Source organism: Chelonus insularis, unplaced genomic scaffold (genome assembly GCF_013357705.1).
Source record: "Chelonus insularis isolate UGA/USDA-ARS -01 unplaced genomic scaffold, ASM1335770v1 contig_111_pilon, whole genome shotgun sequence".
NCBI lineage: Eukaryota > Metazoa > Arthropoda > Insecta > Hymenoptera > Braconidae > Chelonus > Chelonus insularis.
In genome coordinates, this window is record NW_023276352.1 from 129,929 (window position 1) to 148,189 (window position 18,261).

The window sequence follows — 18,261 nt, forward strand, 5'->3', positions numbered from 1 at the left end:
TGCGTGCGTTTCCGCACGCCTCCTCTTTTCTCTCGGAGGGGGTACCGCTTTGGAGGTCCCTGCCACCGGTAATTTCCTCTTTCCGGGTTCGGCCTGCCTCCCCTCCACAGCCTTTGGCGCCTCGAAAAATCGAGCTCTGCCTAGGCCGCAGTAAGGACTCATTCCTAACCCTTTCAAGAGCTTTAATGACTCGTCGTCCACGCCAATGACTAAGCTAGTCAATGTTGGCTTTGCCTTCGTGCTCCGAACCCGCCAGAGGTTGGTGTGCAGTCCGGCATTTTGGCCCTCGAGTCTTTTCAAGATCACCGCCGGATCCACCGGTGGCCCGGGAAACGTCGCGGTGACCCTGGAGAGTCTTGGAACTTTCTCCCTCTCGAGAACCTCGAGGTTCACTCCTTCCAAGACCTTTATGGAGGGGACTGTCTCCTTGAGCCATGTGGCTGCCCGTTCATCAGGACAGTTGATCCACAAAAGCCCTCTGTCGAGTTTGTGGCCCTCAAATCCCAGAACAGTGCCACTTTTGATGGCATCATCCAGGGCCCGAAGAAGTCCTGCCAGCACTAGTTCCCCTTGCTGCTTGCTGAGGGTCGCAGAAGGATAGAGGTCCGGTGCGATGGCCACCCTCTTGCCTCCCGCAGCCGCTTCAGCAAAGCTGCTAGGCCCAGGTGCTACGCGAGCCTTCTTCGCTCGACTTTTCCAAGTCCTATTTCTTCGTCAGAAGAGATAGGACCCCCACTACTCCGAATGTTGTCTAGATCATCCATTCGAGTCCCGCGAGTGATAAGGAAATAAAGGTCCACCTGTGCAGAGCCTCTTGCACAGGTAAGGCTAGCTACAATGGGGGGTCGCCTGGTACCCCAAGGGCATCGTTTGCGACAGAGTGTCTCAGTGCCATTCAGTCTTCAGCACGATGGCTTACACCTTGACTTGGGGAGTTGGTCCACGGTGCCTCTTAAAGTGTGTACACACCCAAGCTGCACTTGCCAGCGGCTTCCCTCGTGTTTGCACTTGGTACGCCTCGCGGCCCCCGAGGCCTCCACTCGGTACTACCCGAACAATGCTCCTATCCGCCACCTGGAGACGCGCCCGGTAGGTGCTCAACCTATGTTCCACTCACTCGTTTGTAGAGATCGTGGAACCCCGGGAATATATAAAGTTACTTAAACGAAAAAAAGGAAAAAAAAAATTTGCCATGACTAGGATCGAACCCTGCCTGGCAAAATAGAAGTCCAATACTCTGACCACAGAGCTATCAGGATAACAATTCTATTATTTATGCTTGTAAATTATGAGCTGCAGGTTTGGGCACAAAGAGTGGGGGTAGAGCTTGCCGGTAAAGTGCCGGAACTCTCCGCAAATTGTTTAAATTGCTGCTAAATATTTTTAAATTACTTTTGAAAAAAAATTACATTTATATAACTGTACTAAAAAAGGGTTAATGGCCCTGTTCGAATGTCTTCATCCTCAGCGTTCATTAATTAAAAGAATTATAAAAGAAAAAAATTAAATTCTTATAAAAAATTTATTTTAGCTTATTAAAATTATAATTACATTCAATTTTACTAAAAAAAAAAGAAAAAAAATTGGTCGAAATCGGGATTGAACCCTGCTCGGTAAAATAGGAGCATGGTGCTTTAACCACAAAGCCAGCATATTTCCAATAAAAATTTCATGTTTATTCATCTTAAACTACATGCTTCGATCCGTAAACTTGGAATTGAGCTCGCTTGTTGAAATTCATACCTAGTAGAAATAATAATAATGGATGAATATGTGTATTTTAAGTTATTTTCAGGTATTCCATTAATTAATGTTTAATGGGTATCATCATATTCATTTATAATACTGCAATAGTCATAAAAATGTAGGGCATGTAGTGTGACACACTACATTTACATCACAACATGTATTGTACATACACAGATACAAATTACTCGCTAAAATGCAGGGCACCATCAGTTCTGGATACGGATTGCGCATTTTTTCAATATGGATGACTGAGGTCATCTGCGAGCATAATGCTGTCACCTATCAGAATTCGTTTAAACTAATTTTCCGGAGAATATGGGAGCGTGACATCCGTCCCCAATAAGATGTCAGTCAAAGGCATTTTTACAATCTTTAAAATTTAAATCTTTAAATGTATAATCTTACTGATTATCAATCAAATTCTATGATGCCCAGATTTTTTATCTAATGATCATTTCAAAAATAAGCTTTATTCTTTTAATCTTTTAAAATTGGTTTTTTTTTATTTTCAATCATTTATTATTCAATCAAATTATAGAAATTTTTCTTTTTTTAATGTTTATTATTTCGTTGAACAGTCAACTTAAGAATTTAGGACTGGTAAATTATCTTGCGTCGATATAGTAGAAAAAAATTCAACTAGTGTCACTGTTTTCTGATAGATGATAGTAATTGCACTGTTTTCAATCAAAAATTCAAAATGCTTATACAAAGAAAAGTCTTCTTTCTGGCTCATGTAATGTTATGTAATTCCTACTACATAAATAAGGATGTTTAGGCTTATAATCTAATAATAATAATGAATGATAATTTAAAATAGCCATGTAATTTCAATGAAGATAATACGTGAAATTACAAGAAAGAAACCAAGTCATCCAGTTATTATAGCAGAAAATCCTGAACTGATAAAAAAGTTATCAGTAATAAAGAAGGAGCATTTTTTTTATATAATCGAACAAAAATATCATCTTTATTAGATAAATTTAACAAAGAATGCATAAATGGAAAATATCCTGCATTATGAAGCATAGATAACATTGGTTTGGATACATTAAATTTAAAAGTAAGTTATAAATTGTACAAAAAAGCTTGTTAAAAAATAATATTGATAAAGTATTCATCATTATTCTTATTATTAACGTAGGAAGTGTGGTAATTTATTTATAATGTTATTTTTGGATATCCAATGATTGTATCAAACTCAATAGAGTTCAAACTTCATCACGAATTATGTCTACAAGTAATATGTTCATTTCTGTCTCACTTTAGTAAAAAAATTCAGTATTTATTATCGTTGATATCGTATTTTAATGGTAAGATAAAATAAGATATAACTCATATATACAATTTTCCATAAAAAATAATATCCAACAGGAACAATGTACTCATTTACTACCAACATTAATGGCTACAATTCATTTACTCAAAGCTCTTCAAATTGTTCATAATAATTCTCTTAATATTAAATATCAATTTAATATGAAGAATGTAATGTAAAAATACAAAGATAAATAATTTTTTTTTTTAATGATTTTGAATTTTGAACTGTTTAATAGCAATTTTAGTTACCAAAAATAAATATTATATTGATCTTCTTGAAATGGAGCATAATTTTCTTTAAAACCAATTACTTATATCGATATTTTCCATCGTTAGAGATATACCACATCAAGTTATATTGAGTTAATTTCTTTACAATATCAATTACACAATTCAGAATAATAAAAAAATACTTTACTTTTAAATTGAATTTTTCTTTAATATATTTCCTTTTTTTGTTTTATCAATCATTTAAGTTACTGAATTACTTGCTATTTCTTTAGTTAGTTTGTGTTTTAATTGACTATTAGTAAGACAGTCTTCTAGTATTATCGTAATTATAAATAAAATAAAATATAGTATTTGTATCATTAATTTACGCTTAGTATAACTTTTCTAATGAAGTTAGTTTCTTCCATCGTGTAATTAAATTTTTTAAACAGGTTTTTTTTTAATAAAATTTTTATTTCAAACTCCTTTTTTCATTAATGACATATTTTTTAAAAAACAAAATAAATTTTCACACAAATAAATTATATATTGAAGAGAAATAAAATCAAGATCCTATGAAATTTTTATCATTACTCAACTTAGTTCACCCGACAATTAGTTTTAACACAAAAACGTAATTTTTCCATTAAGTATTTTTAATTACTCAAATAAAAATATATTATACGTGTATATAAGTTACATAATAATGAGTATATTTTTAAAAAAAATAACTTAATTTGTTTTTCTTATTCTAAAGAAATGACTACACGACAAAATTATTCTCGAGCAATTCAACATACAATTGACTTGTGCATTAATAATTTACAAGAGTCCTTGAGAAATGGAAGGTACTTATATAATTTGTCAATTTATTCAATCATTTTATATTAAATTTAAATAATTTGTTATAATATCAATTTATATATAGGATGACATTGTCAGAATATTTGTGGGCAGTAGTTGAACGCACAAATATTCGACGGGAGCTGAGACAACGTGGCTCATAATTTGGAAGTGTAGAAAACTAAAGTTAGAGAGATACCAGCAAATGTATGTTTTCTTAAATATAAATAAAAGTTAGACTTATAACTTCAGGAATGATTTTTGAATTCTTTAATTGACCCTGATTATTTTATTTTAAAATAATTAAATTGACTAGTGATTTATATTAAAATTTATTAATAAATTTATATTCATATTATATTTATATTCTAATTCAGGTAAATTGAGGTATTCATTACAAATACTGATTTATTTTTATAAAAACTTAAGTAATAAAACTTTTTTTTCGTTGCACGAAAATTGTTTATGTTTATTAAAGAAGAGAAGAATACTGACAGACATTATTTTTGAAGTTTTTCAACTTTTTAATAATTCAGTTTTCAAATTTTTTTCACTTGGATTACGTTATTACGTTAACATTAAGATAAAAATGTTATTATCATTAGATTATAAGCTTAAACATCGTTATTTATGTAGTAGGAATTACATAACATTACATGAGCCAGAAAGAAGACTTTTCTTTGTATAAGCATTTTGAATTTTTGATTGAAAACAGTGCAATTACTATCATCTATCAGAAAACAGTGACACTAGTTGAATTTTTTTCTACTATATCGACGCAAGATAATTTACCAGTCCTAAATTCTTAAGTTGACTGTTCAACGAAATAATAAACATTAAAAAAAGAAAAATTTCTATAATTTGATTGAATAATAAATGATTGAAAATAAAAAAAAACCAATTTTAAAAGATTAAAAGAATAAAGCTTATTTTTGAAATGATCATTAGATAAAAAATCTGGGCATCATAGAATTTGATTGACAATCAGTAAGATTATACATTTAAAGATTTAAATTTTAAAGATTGTAAAAATGCCTTTGACTGACATCTTATTGGGGACGGATGACAGGCTCCCAAATTTTGTTTACCAACTAATTCTCTTAAGGCTGGGCTATACCTAAGAAAAGTTCCGAAGTTGACTTTGCGCCCTCGCGTTGGGCGGCAGAAGGCCGAAGCTCGATTTTAATTGAAATTGAGTAGGTAACAGAGAAATTGCTCAAAAAATGATAATTTTCAGGAATGCACTAAAAAAAGGGCGCCTTAGGGCACCAAAAAATTTACAAATTCTTTAATAATCTGTTCCAAGCAAGACAGAGCATAAAGTATATACATCCATCTCCGTCTTATTTATCAGAGAGAAGACTGCGAGTTCTGGCGCTTCGCCGGCAAGCTCTATCCCCTCCCTTCGTACCCAAGCGAGTAGCTTATAACTTATAAATATAAACACTAGAAAAGTTAATGTATTAGCTCTGCAGACAGAGCACTAGATTTTTAATTTGCCGAGCCGGGTTCAAACCCAGTCACAGCCAACTTTTTTTTCTCTTTTTTTTTTGTTAAAATTGCATATAATTGCAATTTTAGGATACCAAAACCAATTTTAAACATCAATTTCAATTTTTTTCATAATTATTTTTCTAATCAATGACGGAAGAGTAATAAAAAAATCAAACAGTGTAAAAAAACTTATCTTTATACTTATGTATAGCTACATTAGTTGTAAGATTATTTTTTAAACAATTCGTAATGATAAACATCAAAAAACAGTCAAAACAATTCACGGTGAGTTCCGGCGCTTCGCCGGCAAGCTCTATTCCCACTCTTCGTACCCAAGCCAACAGCTTATAATTAATAAATATAGAATTCTCAAATGAATGTATGTTAGCTCTGTGGTCAGAGCGCCAGACTTTTATTTTGCCGATGAGGGTTCCATCCCAGCCACGGCCAATTTTTTTTTTACATTCGTTAAAATTACTTATAATTACCATAATTACCTATTCATATTAGTTTAAAATTAATTTCTAAATTTTTCCAAAAACGACATGTATAGTTACTACGAATTCTCTTTATTAAAAAATGTAGATTCTATAAAACTTTAGAAAACAATTTTAATCCAACATGAATATGTCATTATTGTAATTATGTGTAATTTTAACAACGAAAAAAAAAATTGGCCGTGACGGGGATCGAACCCTGCCCGGCAAAATAAAAGTCGCGTGCTCTGACCACAGAGCTAACATGTGTTCATTTGTTGTTTACATGTTTATAAGTCATAAGCTGCAGGCTTGGGTACGGAGAGAGGGAATCAAACTTGTCAGCGAAGCGCCGGAACTCGCCGCGGATTGTTTCAACTGTTTTTTGCTGTTTATTATTTTTGTTTGTTGAAAAAAACCCTACAACTAATGTAGCTATATAAATATAAATTTTTCTGCACTACTTTAATTTTTTATTACTCTTCCGTCATTGATTAGAAAAATAACTATAGAAAAAATTAAAATTGATATTGAAAATTAATTTTGGAATCAGAAAATTGCAATTACATGCAATTTTAACAAAAAAAAATTTCTAAAAAATCTTTCCGTAACTGGGTTTGAACCCTGCTCGGCAAAATAAAAAACTGGCGCTCTGACCACGGAGCTAGTATACCTTCATATAAATCAGGCATGGGCAAACTTTTTCGAGTCGAAGTCCCCTTTGTTCCAACTTTATTGCTTGCAATAAAATTCTATTCTTTTTTTAATAATTTTATGATTAGGATTACAGGATTAGGAAGGTCCGGGTAAGAAAGTTACATCAGGCATGGGCAAACTTTTTCGAGTCGAAGTCCCCTTTGTTCCAACTTTATTGCTTGCAATAAAATTCTATTCTTTTTTTAATAATTTTATGATTAGGATTACAGGATTAGGAAGGTCCGGGTAAGAAAGTTACATTATCTCTTGCCCGTAGGGCAAGCCCATCTCAGTTAACAATTTAAATATTAATTTACTTTCACAAGTAAAGAACGAATCGGTAGCTCAGAGGTTAAATTCTCTGGCTACGAGTTTTGTGGCGACAAGTTCAAATCTCGCCAGTTGCTTTTTTTTTCTTTAACTTAATTTATTAATTCCATTACAATATTTATTATATTTTTTTTATAACAATACTGAGTCCCATATTCGTGTCTTGATAAAGGATAAAAAATAAATATATTTCTGCTCTTTTTAATTTATTGTAGTAACAAGTGTTACTACAATACATTATGCAACTAACGAGATTTGAACCTGTCTGTTAAAAGACAACGGACAATTATATTGGTAGCAATTGCAGTGGGCGATATAAAACTTTAAAGTCACCTAATAAATGACATGACTTTGAATTTTAAAGTCATATGATTTATGTATCAATTACTGTACGTGTTTGGGTCTTACACAATTAGGATTACAACGGACAATTATATTGGTAGCAATTGCAGTGGGCGATATAAAACTTTAAAATCACCTAATAAATGATATGACTTTGAATTTTAAAGTCATATGATTTATGTATCAAGTACTGTACGTGTTTGGGTCTTACACAATTAGGATTACAACGGACAATTATATTGGTAGCAATTGCAGTGGGCGATATAAAACTTTAAAATCACCCAACAAATGATATGACTTTGAATTTTAAAGTCATATGATTTATGTATCAATTACTGTAAGTGTTTGGGTCTTACATAATTAGGATGACATCCCAAAGTACAGCTGCCGTAAATAGCTTCTTTCGATGCAAAACAATATTTGACCTTGCAATATTACTGTTATGAACAATACCCACAACAAATTATAATACAAATCCTGTATTGGCAAAAGAGTGGGGGGTCATATCTATAAATGAAGCATTTTTCTAAATTTCCAAGACAGTCTTGTTTCGACAATCATCTGAAACTTCGGTATTTTTGTGAATAATAAGTTTTCATTAATAACAAGAAATATGGAGTTTGATGAACCGGTTGCAAAAAAATCAAAAAAACGTTTTTATAATTCTCAGTGGGAGAACCAATATGGTTTAGTCCAGTTTGACCGCAATACCGCGTTTTGTGTGTTATGTGAACCACCAAAGCCTTTCATTCACTTCTTAAAAACGAACCACGAAAATCATTACCTCAATTTTCACCGTGAATTCAGCACAAAAAAGGAAAGTGATCGAATTTCACACATTACAATGAGAAAATCGTTACTGAGTTATGAAGGGGCTGAACGCATTGATGCATCAGTAGCAACAGGGACAAGAATTTCTTTTTTGATGGCTCAAGAGATCGCGAAAGAGATGTTACCATTTGAGCATGGTGAAGGATTGAAGACCATTGTAAAAAAATTCAACCGGGAATTGTTTAACACTTGTCCCAAATTACAAAAAGAAGTAGAAGAGGCAATATCCAACGTTCCATTATCCCGGAGAATAATCACCAATCGAATTCAATTAATGAGTGAGAATATATACTCTCAAATTGATGATGATCTACAACGGTGTGACTGTTTCTCCTTTCAACTCGACGAATCCACGGACGTCAGCGACATTGCGCAAGTTCTAGTTTTTATCAGGATGGTTTTCCCCGATTTAACATTAAAAGAAGAATGCTTTGGACTATTTTCATTGCATGATAGAACCACTGCCGATGAACTCTTTAAGCATTTTGAAATTCTGCTAGAGTCACGCAATGTCCCTCTGGAAAAGTTGGTTTCCATAACATCTGATGGAGCTGCAACGATGACCGGAAATCAAAATGGTTTTCTAGCTAAGTGTAGAAATAATAAGAAGTTTCCTTTTTTCAACGTTTATCATTGCATCATTCATCAACAAGTATTGTGTGCTAAAGCTCTTAGAATAAACGATGTGATAGATGAAGTGGTAACAATAATTAATTTTATTCGGGGACGGGCGTTAAATCACAGACAATTCAAGCAGCTCATAAAAGATATGGACGAAAATAGTGATGAATCTGATGTTATTTACTACACTGAAGTGCGATGGTTGAGTAAAGCAAATATGCTTCAACGATTTGCAAACTTACTTCCGGTAATACGCGATTTTTTATTAATAAAAGGAAAAGAGGAGTGGGTCAATAAATTGCATGATTTTAAATGGCTGTCATTATTGATGTACGCAGTCGATTTAACTTTAATAATTAATTCGATTAATAAAAAACTGCAAGGGAAGTGTAAGGTTGTGTGGGACCAAATTCAAGTGATTAGAGATTTCGAATTAACATTGGTGAACATTATAAAACATTGTGAAGTGAATAGTATCGATGAAAGATTGCAGCGATTGAAGAAATTGTTCGGTGAGAGCTCAGAAGAACGATTCAATGGTGAGTCGTTAATAAAAGTAACAATGCCTATTTTAGATGAAGTCAAAAAACGCTTCAAAGATTTTAGAGATCTTGAAATTATTGGTGAAATAGCCGTTAATCCGTTTGCTATAAAATTCGAACGATATGGAGAACTCATCGAAACAATCAAACGACTGTTTTCAAATGCTGATTGGATTGACTTCAGTGAATTAGTAAATGAATTTGAATCATTACCACGAGACAATAAAATAAATGCTGTAATTGCGAGTGGTGGTAACATGTGGAATGTGATAGCTGCAAATAAACAATATCCAAATTTTTTGAAAATTTACAAAAAAATTTTGTCAGTGTTTGGATCAACATATTTAAGTGAGAGTGGCTTTTCGTTCATGAAAAAAATAAAAACGAGTGAAAGATCGCGATTAACTGACCAAAATTTAGGACACTTAATGAACATTAAAACAAGTCAACGCGAACCAGACATTTGTTATCTCATGTCAAAAATGCAGTGCCACAAATCGCACAATACAGACTGTGATTCTGACATTGACATGGAGAATTAAAATCTAAGTGTTATGATTTAGCAGCGTATATTTCTTTGAAATTTAATCACTTATTTTAAATATTTCCGTTGTAGTTGTAAAGTAGTTTTTAAGTACATATTAAAATGTCTTGTAAAAACATTCATTCCCGTTTTTATATATACATGTATGTAGAAAATTCAATTTGTAGTGAATAAGTTGAATGTACTTGTTTATTTTATTATTCTTCTGTTACTAACATTAATAAAGAAATGGTCCAAAAAAATTTTTTTTCATTACTCATGAAGAACAGATAGATGGGACTCAGTATTGTTATAAAAAAAATATAATAAATATTGTAATGGAATTAATAAATTAAGTTGAAGAAAAAAAAAAGCAACTGGCGAGATTTGAACCTGTCGCTACAAAACTCACAGCCAGAGAATTTAACCTCTGAGCTACTGATCCGTTCTTTACCTGTGAAAGTAAATTAATATTTCAATTGTTAACTAAGATGGTCTTGCCCTACGGAACAAAGAGGGAAAACTGTTTTATCATTTGTCTCACTTCTACCTACTGCGATAGATGGGACTGCTCGAAGTCCCTATTGTGTATGGGATTAAGACTGCTGGGACAATAGGGGTTCTATTGTCCACAGCAAAAGTTAGAAAAAGTCACTTCAGGTACGAAGTCCCGGGGACTTCGAGCAGTCCCAATCGCCCATGCCTGATATAAATATTTTGTGTTTATTATTTTAAGCTGCTTGCTAGGGTATGGTGTGTGGGTATCCAGCTTTCCGGCGATGTGCCGGAACTCGTCACAAATTGTTGTAAGTGCTCTTCATGTTTTATAATTATTAAAAAAAAACTGTTGTCTCTTTTGTAGCGACATAAAAACAAGTTTTTTCAAACTTTTTAATAACTTTCTTACTTTTCCGCTATAAATTGGAAGAGTAATTAATAAAAAAAACTTTATTTAAAACTAATTTTGGCATGCTAAAATAACGCTTGTATATCATTACAAAAAAAAAGAGAAAAAAAAAATTGGCTGCGGCTGGGTTTGAACTCGGCTCGGCAAATTAAAAATCTAGTGCTCTGTGTGCAGAGCTAATACATTAACTCTTCTATTGTTTATATTCATAAGTTATAAGCTACTCGCTTGGGTACGAAGGGAGGGGATATAGCTTGCCGGCGAAGTGCCAGAACTCGCTGCCGATTGTCGTATGCCTTTCTCTTTCTACGAACATGAGCCTTTCTTACTTCTACTCATACTTTTTTATGTGCAACACATGCGCAGAAAGATGGAATGAGTAAGACTGCGACAGAAGATATAACGGTCTTTGTCACTTGTCTTAGAGCTCTGAGTAATTTTGATACGCACTGTCGTAAAAATCAATAATCATTCCATGCCTTTCAGAGACCATTGCTACGCCACCTGTCGAGAATGGAAAAAATACGATTCTGTGAATGATCACCTGAAATTTTTCTCGCGAAACTGTGTTTTATTTATTCGTTTTTTTGTTATAAAATATTTTTTTATATATTCCGAACAATAGTATGTACATCGGAAAACAACGATTTACAGTATAGGTACAGTGGTTATTGTGAAATAAATCATTTTCTCGTTGACAGCTGATGACAGCGGTATCCGCCATGACACCTCTAAAATCTAGTGAAAAATGAGTGCATATCTTTATCTTCATTTTTAATTATGATGAAGTAATTAATGTTATTATATTGTTGTTTTCCGATGTGAAGAATAAAATAAGCTTTTGATTAAGTCCTAAATTAACTAAATTCATCCATTTTTGACGCCGTCATTTGTAGAGAAAAATTTGCTAGGAACTTTCTAGGAGGAAATCTGTCTACAGCCCAGCCTTAACTATACTATAACAACCTCACAATGGTACCAACTTTATAAAAAAAATCGTATATTTAAGGAAAAAAAATCTGTAGTTTCTTAAATCTTATATATGGGGGCGTGGCCAATTATTCAGTATTTAAAATAATTAATTTTGAAAGACAATATCATACTTAATCTGTTCCTGAAGTAAATTAATGAAGTTTTCTGAAGTTATCATGACGTGTTTAAGTCATTATAATAAAGACATTGCAATTTTAAAGTGTATAACCTCAACTTAGCGCTCAGCAATAAATTATTCGATATAATACCCCAAAATAATTCATTAGAATATTCTGTCAATTTCTTAGAATTAATTAATAGGCATTCAATAAATTATTAATTCTACAATCAATAATTTATCTCTGAGCGCTAAATTACGAGTTAGACTTTTAACAGGCCAAGTCTAAGTGCAGCACCTCCACGTATTTAAAAGTACAACAGTAATTGTTGTAATTATTATAGAATTATTTTTTATCTGTTTAATAAATACTGAATATTTAATCATTAAATTACTTCATCAGTAATGCTCACTAATTTAAATTTACTAATATCAATAGGTATAACAGTAACTTTTTTATTATTAATATGATTATTTATATTTTGAAATTTTTAAATTTAAGGCTGGGCTGAAGTCAGAGAGGCGACTGATTCCCCCTATCTAAATACATGGGATCGGGATATTTCTAATTTCCTTGCCAATTTACTATTATTTCTATAAAATTAGGTACCAAATTACAGATGAATTAATGCCGGACTGACGTAAACAACAATTTTTTGTATGTAGTGAATATTTTTATTAAAAAAATTAGAAAGAATAATGAACAAATTATGAATTGACTTGCCGCGCTTAAATTCCAAGATGACGGCCACATCATTCAGATGAAAAATCACTAATTATTTTATTTTTATACGTTTTTCGCCCAAAATTCGTGTTTGCGTCAGTCCTTGCTACCTATCTGAATGTCAAAAAAATCAATTTATAGTATAAAATTGAATAATTTAGAAATAATTAGAAATATTGTATTCCAGATGATATTCTCCGGAAAATTAGTTTAAAAGAATTCTGATAGGTGACAGCATTATGCTCGCAGATGACCTCAGTCATCCATATTGAAAAAATGCGCAATCCGTATCCAGAACTGATGGTGCCCTGCATTTTGGTGAGTAATTTGTGTATGAGTGTGTACGGGTAATATATGTATGTGATGTAAACATAGTGTATCGCTTTACAATGCCTTATACTTTGATGACTATTGCAGTTAGAATAAATGAAAATGATGATACTCATTTAACATTAATTAATATAATACCTGCAAATAACTTCAAATACATATATTCATCCATTATTATCATTTTTATTAGGTATAAATGTTAATAAGGAAGCTCAATTCCAAGTCGGCGTATCCAAGCATGTAGTATAAAAACAAATACACATAAACTCAATATCGAGATTATGCTGGCCATGTGGTTAGAGCGTCAGAGTTCTATTTTGCCGGGCAGGGTTCGATCCCAGTCATAATCACTTTTTTTTCTACTTTATTCGTTAGATTAGCATGTAATTATAATATTGACATGCCATAATTAATCCATTATAATGATTTGATTTTTTTTTCTCTTTACTCATTGAATTTATTGACACTAAGTCGGAAAATATTTGAACAGAGCCATAAACTTTTTTTTTGTATAAATACATTGATAATAGCCTGTGTTTAACAACTTATACATCTTTACATGTATTAACAATGTTATGTTATTAACAAGTTAATCATATTATTATTAACATTGAAAAGTAGTTTAAGGTAGTCGGGTGATAACACTTGTTCCAAGATGAAATGATGAAAATTTTTATTTAAGTAAAGAAGCCTATGATGCGTTAGTTGTCGAAAGGAAAATTTTCACTGCGGTCTAGATACAGAGATATTAATTTTTAAAAAATTTTTTTTTCCCATTTACGAACATTGACAGTGTAGAAGAATCCTCTGCTGTCAAAAGTTTTTGATTTTTTTTATCAAGGATTCCCAATATTATAAGATAAAAAACTAGTTTCTAGGTTCACAAAACGATTTTGAACGCATCTACATGTTCGAACAGGAGCCGCATCGTTGAAATAACGAAGAAAATATAAAAATTTAACGTGTAAAATACCTTCGAGTTCTTAAAAATGGCTGATGTAGCAAATAGAAAAATATGATGCGCGTGATATGGCAACGTTGCACACCCGCGAAACTTGAATTAGTCCACATGAGTGGATTTTTATAAGTTAAAATTATTGTAGGTTAGATTAAAAAGAAAATAAAGAACTTTATATTTGGTTTGTTAAAAATAATGTTAGAATTTTTTTTTTCATTTCATCTTATTTATTTCTTATTTAATAATACAAATTTTTTGTAATCTTATTACAATGGCATCAATAATTCTTCCTGTTGTTGTCACTCGTGCTTGACTTCCAACATTTTGTCCAAGTAGTAATTTTATTCCTTCTTTCCCAAAATTAATAAAAGTTTCTTTTAAATGTTCTATGGTAATTCCTGCCTGTACCATCTTAGAAATCATACCTGCAGAAACTCCTTCGGTTTTTGACAATTTTCCGTTTTCATCTTTTTCTTTTGAATCTTTTTTTAGCTTTAGTTCGATCTTTCAAATGCTTCTTCATCACAGGTAATGTATCAGTAAAACCTTTCACGATTAATGAAAATTCATCTATTACATCTACTTCTTGCATGAATTGTAAAATCATCGGTCCATCAAATGTAAAACAGTTGTGTGCGGCTAATATAATATTTTCACCAAAATTTTTTAAATATGATAAAAACTCATTGGCTGCTTGTCGAGGTGAGAGAGTTAAAACTGGTGAAGAATCTACTACCAATGTCCCGTTGTATAATTTGATGCCAGTCAAGTCTGTGATGTGAGGAGGAATATTTTTTGATGGCATAATATATGCGCTAAATTCATCACTGTTACATTTAACTGCGATTTGAATTATTTCACTTCCTACAAATCCTGTACTCTCAATATCTAAATACACGAGTTGTGGCTTCTCTGTAATTATTAATTTGTTTTCTAAAACCATAGGTTTATCAATAAAGTTTACACCAATATCTACTCCACAATTGGACTGGTAGGAAATACCTTCCTTTCTTTCAATGACATTATTTTTTTTACGACGTTCTTCAAATAATGCACGTCTCCGTTTTTTCCAACAGTACTTTGAGAAGTGATTGCATGATTTTTCCTTCGTTCATCAAGTGAGCTTCTATATTTTTTTGCTCTTGTTGTCGAAGGAGAATATGAAAGCTCTTTTTTAACCACATCAACATAAGTAGTTCCAATATTTTTCTGAGAAATAGCAGCGCCAATGCGAGCATGAATTGAAGATGATGCTCCATAAAATTTATTTTTTGGATGATGTCTTGCAATCATTTGATTAAGAGATTCATTCGCTTGCGTTGATGCACCGGGTGCTAATTCTTCGGCTTTTGCAGCTTGTCGTTTAAAAAGAGAAGTCAGCGATGCCTTCAATTGTTCACCAGTCAAAGGTTTGCCCTTAGGGAGTCTATTATGTTGATATTTCTCAGGATTATCTTTATATTTACACCATGCTCCACACTCCAGATGATCTCCAAAAGAATGAGGAACTATAGTTAAGATAGCTTTTCGAGTTACTTCCACGTCACCATTATTGTTTTCAATGGCACATTTGAAAAGATATTTTAAATAATCGATGACCATAGTTGGTAATTTAAGCCCATAAAGAGCTGACGTAACTTTAGTGATAGCATGATTTTTATCACATAATTTAGTAAAAGGATGATTTGATTTCCTCCTCAAACATCCTATAGTAGACGAATCATCATCTCCAATGAAAATAGTAGTTTTTACACCCTCGACTTGAAAATCAAGATTTTCAATTAGCATTCTTTCAGCCATCGCTGGTTCCATTGATTTGGCACTTCCGGAATGATTAACCCGGCAGTCATGCTGATCTCTAGAAACACCACGTGCACATAGTCGGCATTCGGTTGTACAAACGTCATAACTAACATATAAATTGGAATTACGACCAATAGCAGTGCAATGACCTGTAAATGAATCATTATCACTAATAAATACATGATAAAAATATTAACTTAATACCTGTGCGACTATTATGGGCACGCCCGCTTTTCTGCCAACCTGCATCCAAACCAAAAGCACAGCCAACTTCTCCATTTGTAGCAAGCGTATTTACATCTAACCTATTCAAAAAATGACAAGTATGTTTAGACAACCGGAAAAAATGAAATGATAACGTAAAAAAATATAAACTTACATTTCAAGAGCCTTGCGAGCATCGCATGTTTTTGGTAAATCAAATAATTCTATTTTTGATTTTAATTTTGATTCTTTCAGTTCTACGTTTTTCTTTAAAACTCTCCACTGTTTCAATTTTGGCTTCTTCTCTTCACTCTTATTTTTTCTTCTGCCTTCAGATATTTCACTAAAAGAGATAATGTCAGGATTTACATGTTTGCTGTTTTCTTTATTATTAATAATATCGCTGTTATTACTGTTGATTTGTTCGTTATTAATAATTATTTTGTTATTGTTAATTTCTTCGATATCAATTATTTCTTTGTTATTGTTTATTTCCATATTAAATGTTATTTTATTGTTATTTTTGAATTTATTATTTATCTCGTCGTTATTGTTAATTTCTGTATTATAAGTTATTTTATTATTATTTTTAATATCATCGCTTATCTCCTTATCATTGTTAATGTCAATGATACAATTAGTGTCTTCGTCATTAGTTCTTCCACCATCCAAGTCAATAATTAGTGTTGATTCCTCATGATTTAATCTACAATAAATATTATTATGTATATTCTGTCATTTTAGATATATTTCGATGTCTACACTGTTACCAGTGATACTTACGGAATCAAACTTTAGTACAAATTCTAAATGCTGAATCGAAAAAATCTATGTATAAAAAGCCTTAATAAATCATTTTCATTTTTCTATTGATGATTATTTCTGCTCAGAAAAGTATGAATATGATTTAAATGCTATTCATAAAGAGATTTTTTGATATCTCAATTGATGAATCTCGAAACTACAATATTTTAAACATCTATGCATAAATTGTATTCTACACTACAATTTTCATTAATTGCAATTAATTTGTTGTAATGGATTCACCACACCATTTTGTTAGTCACATCAAGCTTAGTATTAATTTCTACAGCGTTAGGGTTAATCAACAACTTATTAATTTAAACACACAGTAATTGATATTTTTAAATAAATATTCAGAACCTGTCTTGTATTGTCATGGCCTTTTCTAATTTCAAAGCTTCAATACAACTTGCTTTTGCTACTTTCTCTATGGCTATTCCAACTCTCCTCTCATTTCGTTTTAATAGTTGTTGATGAACTGGTGGAATATTTAAAATAGTTAAAATTTGATTTATTTCAGCTAATCCAATACCAGCATCGTAAATTGCTAAAAAAAAAAAAAAAATTTATTGGCTCCAAAATCATATGGTTCATTCAGTAAACAGAATTGTCATTGTAAACTCAAATGACAAGTATAAAACAATCATTACGGCTGTATGGAACTTTAAAGTTTCGATGCCAATAACGATTATTATTAAAACAATAATTCAACCTACCTAAAGCGAGCAATCCGTTTATGTGATAGGTACCATCATCACTGTCTTGTTTTGAAGTTTTCACTGAATAAATTATGTCACATTTGAAACATTTTATTCTAAAGACACTAGCTAATCCTCTTAAACATTCTTCTTTAATGAATTGCATCGAAAGAGGAATATGACACGCATTGCACCACATGTCTTCACCTAACCTAACAATGTCAATCACTCTTCCTCCTTCAAAATATTTTTTATTCATTTTTTGACGCTTAGAATTTGCTGCTGCAATATTTTCTCTCCATTTTCTTTTATTACTTTTGCAAAAACGACCATCTTTATCTCGATAATTATTCTCACACATAATCAGATAATCACTCTTAATAATTGTAGAGATTTATGTGTAATCCGCTGACCATCGAGAATTATGCAACGTTGCCAAACATTTCTCACAATATTTTAATACGTTACTCAAGTAACGAATATAAAATATTTTACCATAATATAATCAATAAAAATCAATAATTAAACACGATAAATGTTAATATAAATCGAAAATTTTATTTTTAAAAATAATAATATGGATGACTAATCAAAAAAATTCTAAACATTCAACAAATCACGTAGCTGTCACCCGACTTCCTCAAACAATCTGTAGCGAGTTTCGGCACTTTCCCGGCAAGCTCTACCCCCACTCTCTGTGCTCAAGCCTGCAGCTTATAATTTTTAAGCATATATAAGCGTATTGGAACCATAACAGCTCAGTGGT

At 31.9% G+C, this 18,261-nt stretch overlaps 3 protein-coding genes across 4 annotated transcripts; 1 reads left to right on the top strand and 2 right to left on the bottom strand.

Moving 5' to 3' along the window:
- The first annotated feature begins 8,073 nt into the window (after nt 1-8,073).
- Nucleotides 8,074-9,996, top strand: LOC118070315 (general transcription factor II-I repeat domain-containing protein 2A-like). Its single transcript, XM_035088894.1, has one exon. The coding sequence runs from the start codon at nt 8,074-8,076 to the stop codon at nt 9,994-9,996; it is 1,923 nt and encodes a 640-aa protein (XP_034944785.1).
- Nucleotides 9,997-14,190: 4,194 nt separating this feature from the next.
- On the bottom strand, nt 14,191-15,070 carry LOC118069474 (maternal protein exuperantia-like). Its single transcript, XM_035087658.1, has one exon. The coding sequence runs from the start codon at nt 14,927-14,929 to the stop codon at nt 14,450-14,452; it is 480 nt and encodes a 159-aa protein (XP_034943549.1). The 5' UTR covers nt 14,930-15,070; the 3' UTR covers nt 14,191-14,449.
- Nucleotides 14,938-18,029, bottom strand: LOC118069144 (uncharacterized). Of its 2 annotated transcripts, none has more exons than XM_035087075.1 (5): nt 17,514-18,029; nt 17,158-17,344; nt 16,169-16,699; nt 15,994-16,094; nt 14,938-15,938 (listed from the first exon to the last, which is right to left on the bottom strand). In XM_035087075.1, exons 1-5 carry the CDS (start codon nt 17,854-17,856, stop codon nt 14,959-14,961), a joined length of 2,142 nt encoding a protein of 713 aa, XP_034942966.1. In that variant the 5' UTR covers nt 17,857-18,029; the 3' UTR covers nt 14,938-14,958. The 2 variants fall into 2 exon arrangements, with proteins under 2 accessions (XP_034942966.1, XP_034943054.1); XM_035087163.1 differs by having other exon boundaries at nt 16,169-16,336; nt 17,514-18,025.
- Nucleotides 18,030-18,261: the final 232 nt, after the last annotated feature.

What these genes read in the sequence shown, in the direction of transcription:
- LOC118069144 (XM_035087075.1), bottom strand. Translation starts at nt 17,856, where the DNA reads ATGTGTGAGAATAATTATCGAGATAAAGATGGTCGTTTTTGCAAAAGT. An exon ending in AAACGGATTGCTCGCTTTAG is followed by an intron (nt 17,345 to 17,513) that starts GTAGGTTGAATT and finishes TTTTTTTTTTAG; the next exon opens with CAATTTACGATGCTGGTATT. An exon ending in TGCCCATAATAGTCGCACAG is followed by an intron (nt 15,939 to 15,993) that starts GTATTAAGTTAA and finishes ATTCATTTACAG; the next exon opens with GTCATTGCACTGCTATTGGT.
- LOC118070315 (XM_035088894.1), top strand. Translation starts at nt 8,074, where the DNA reads ATGGAGTTTGATGAACCGGTTGCAAAAAAATCAAAAAAACGTTTTTAT.
- LOC118069474 (XM_035087658.1), bottom strand. Translation starts at nt 14,929, where the DNA reads ATGGTTTTAGAAAACAAATTAATAATTACAGAGAAGCCACAACTCGTG.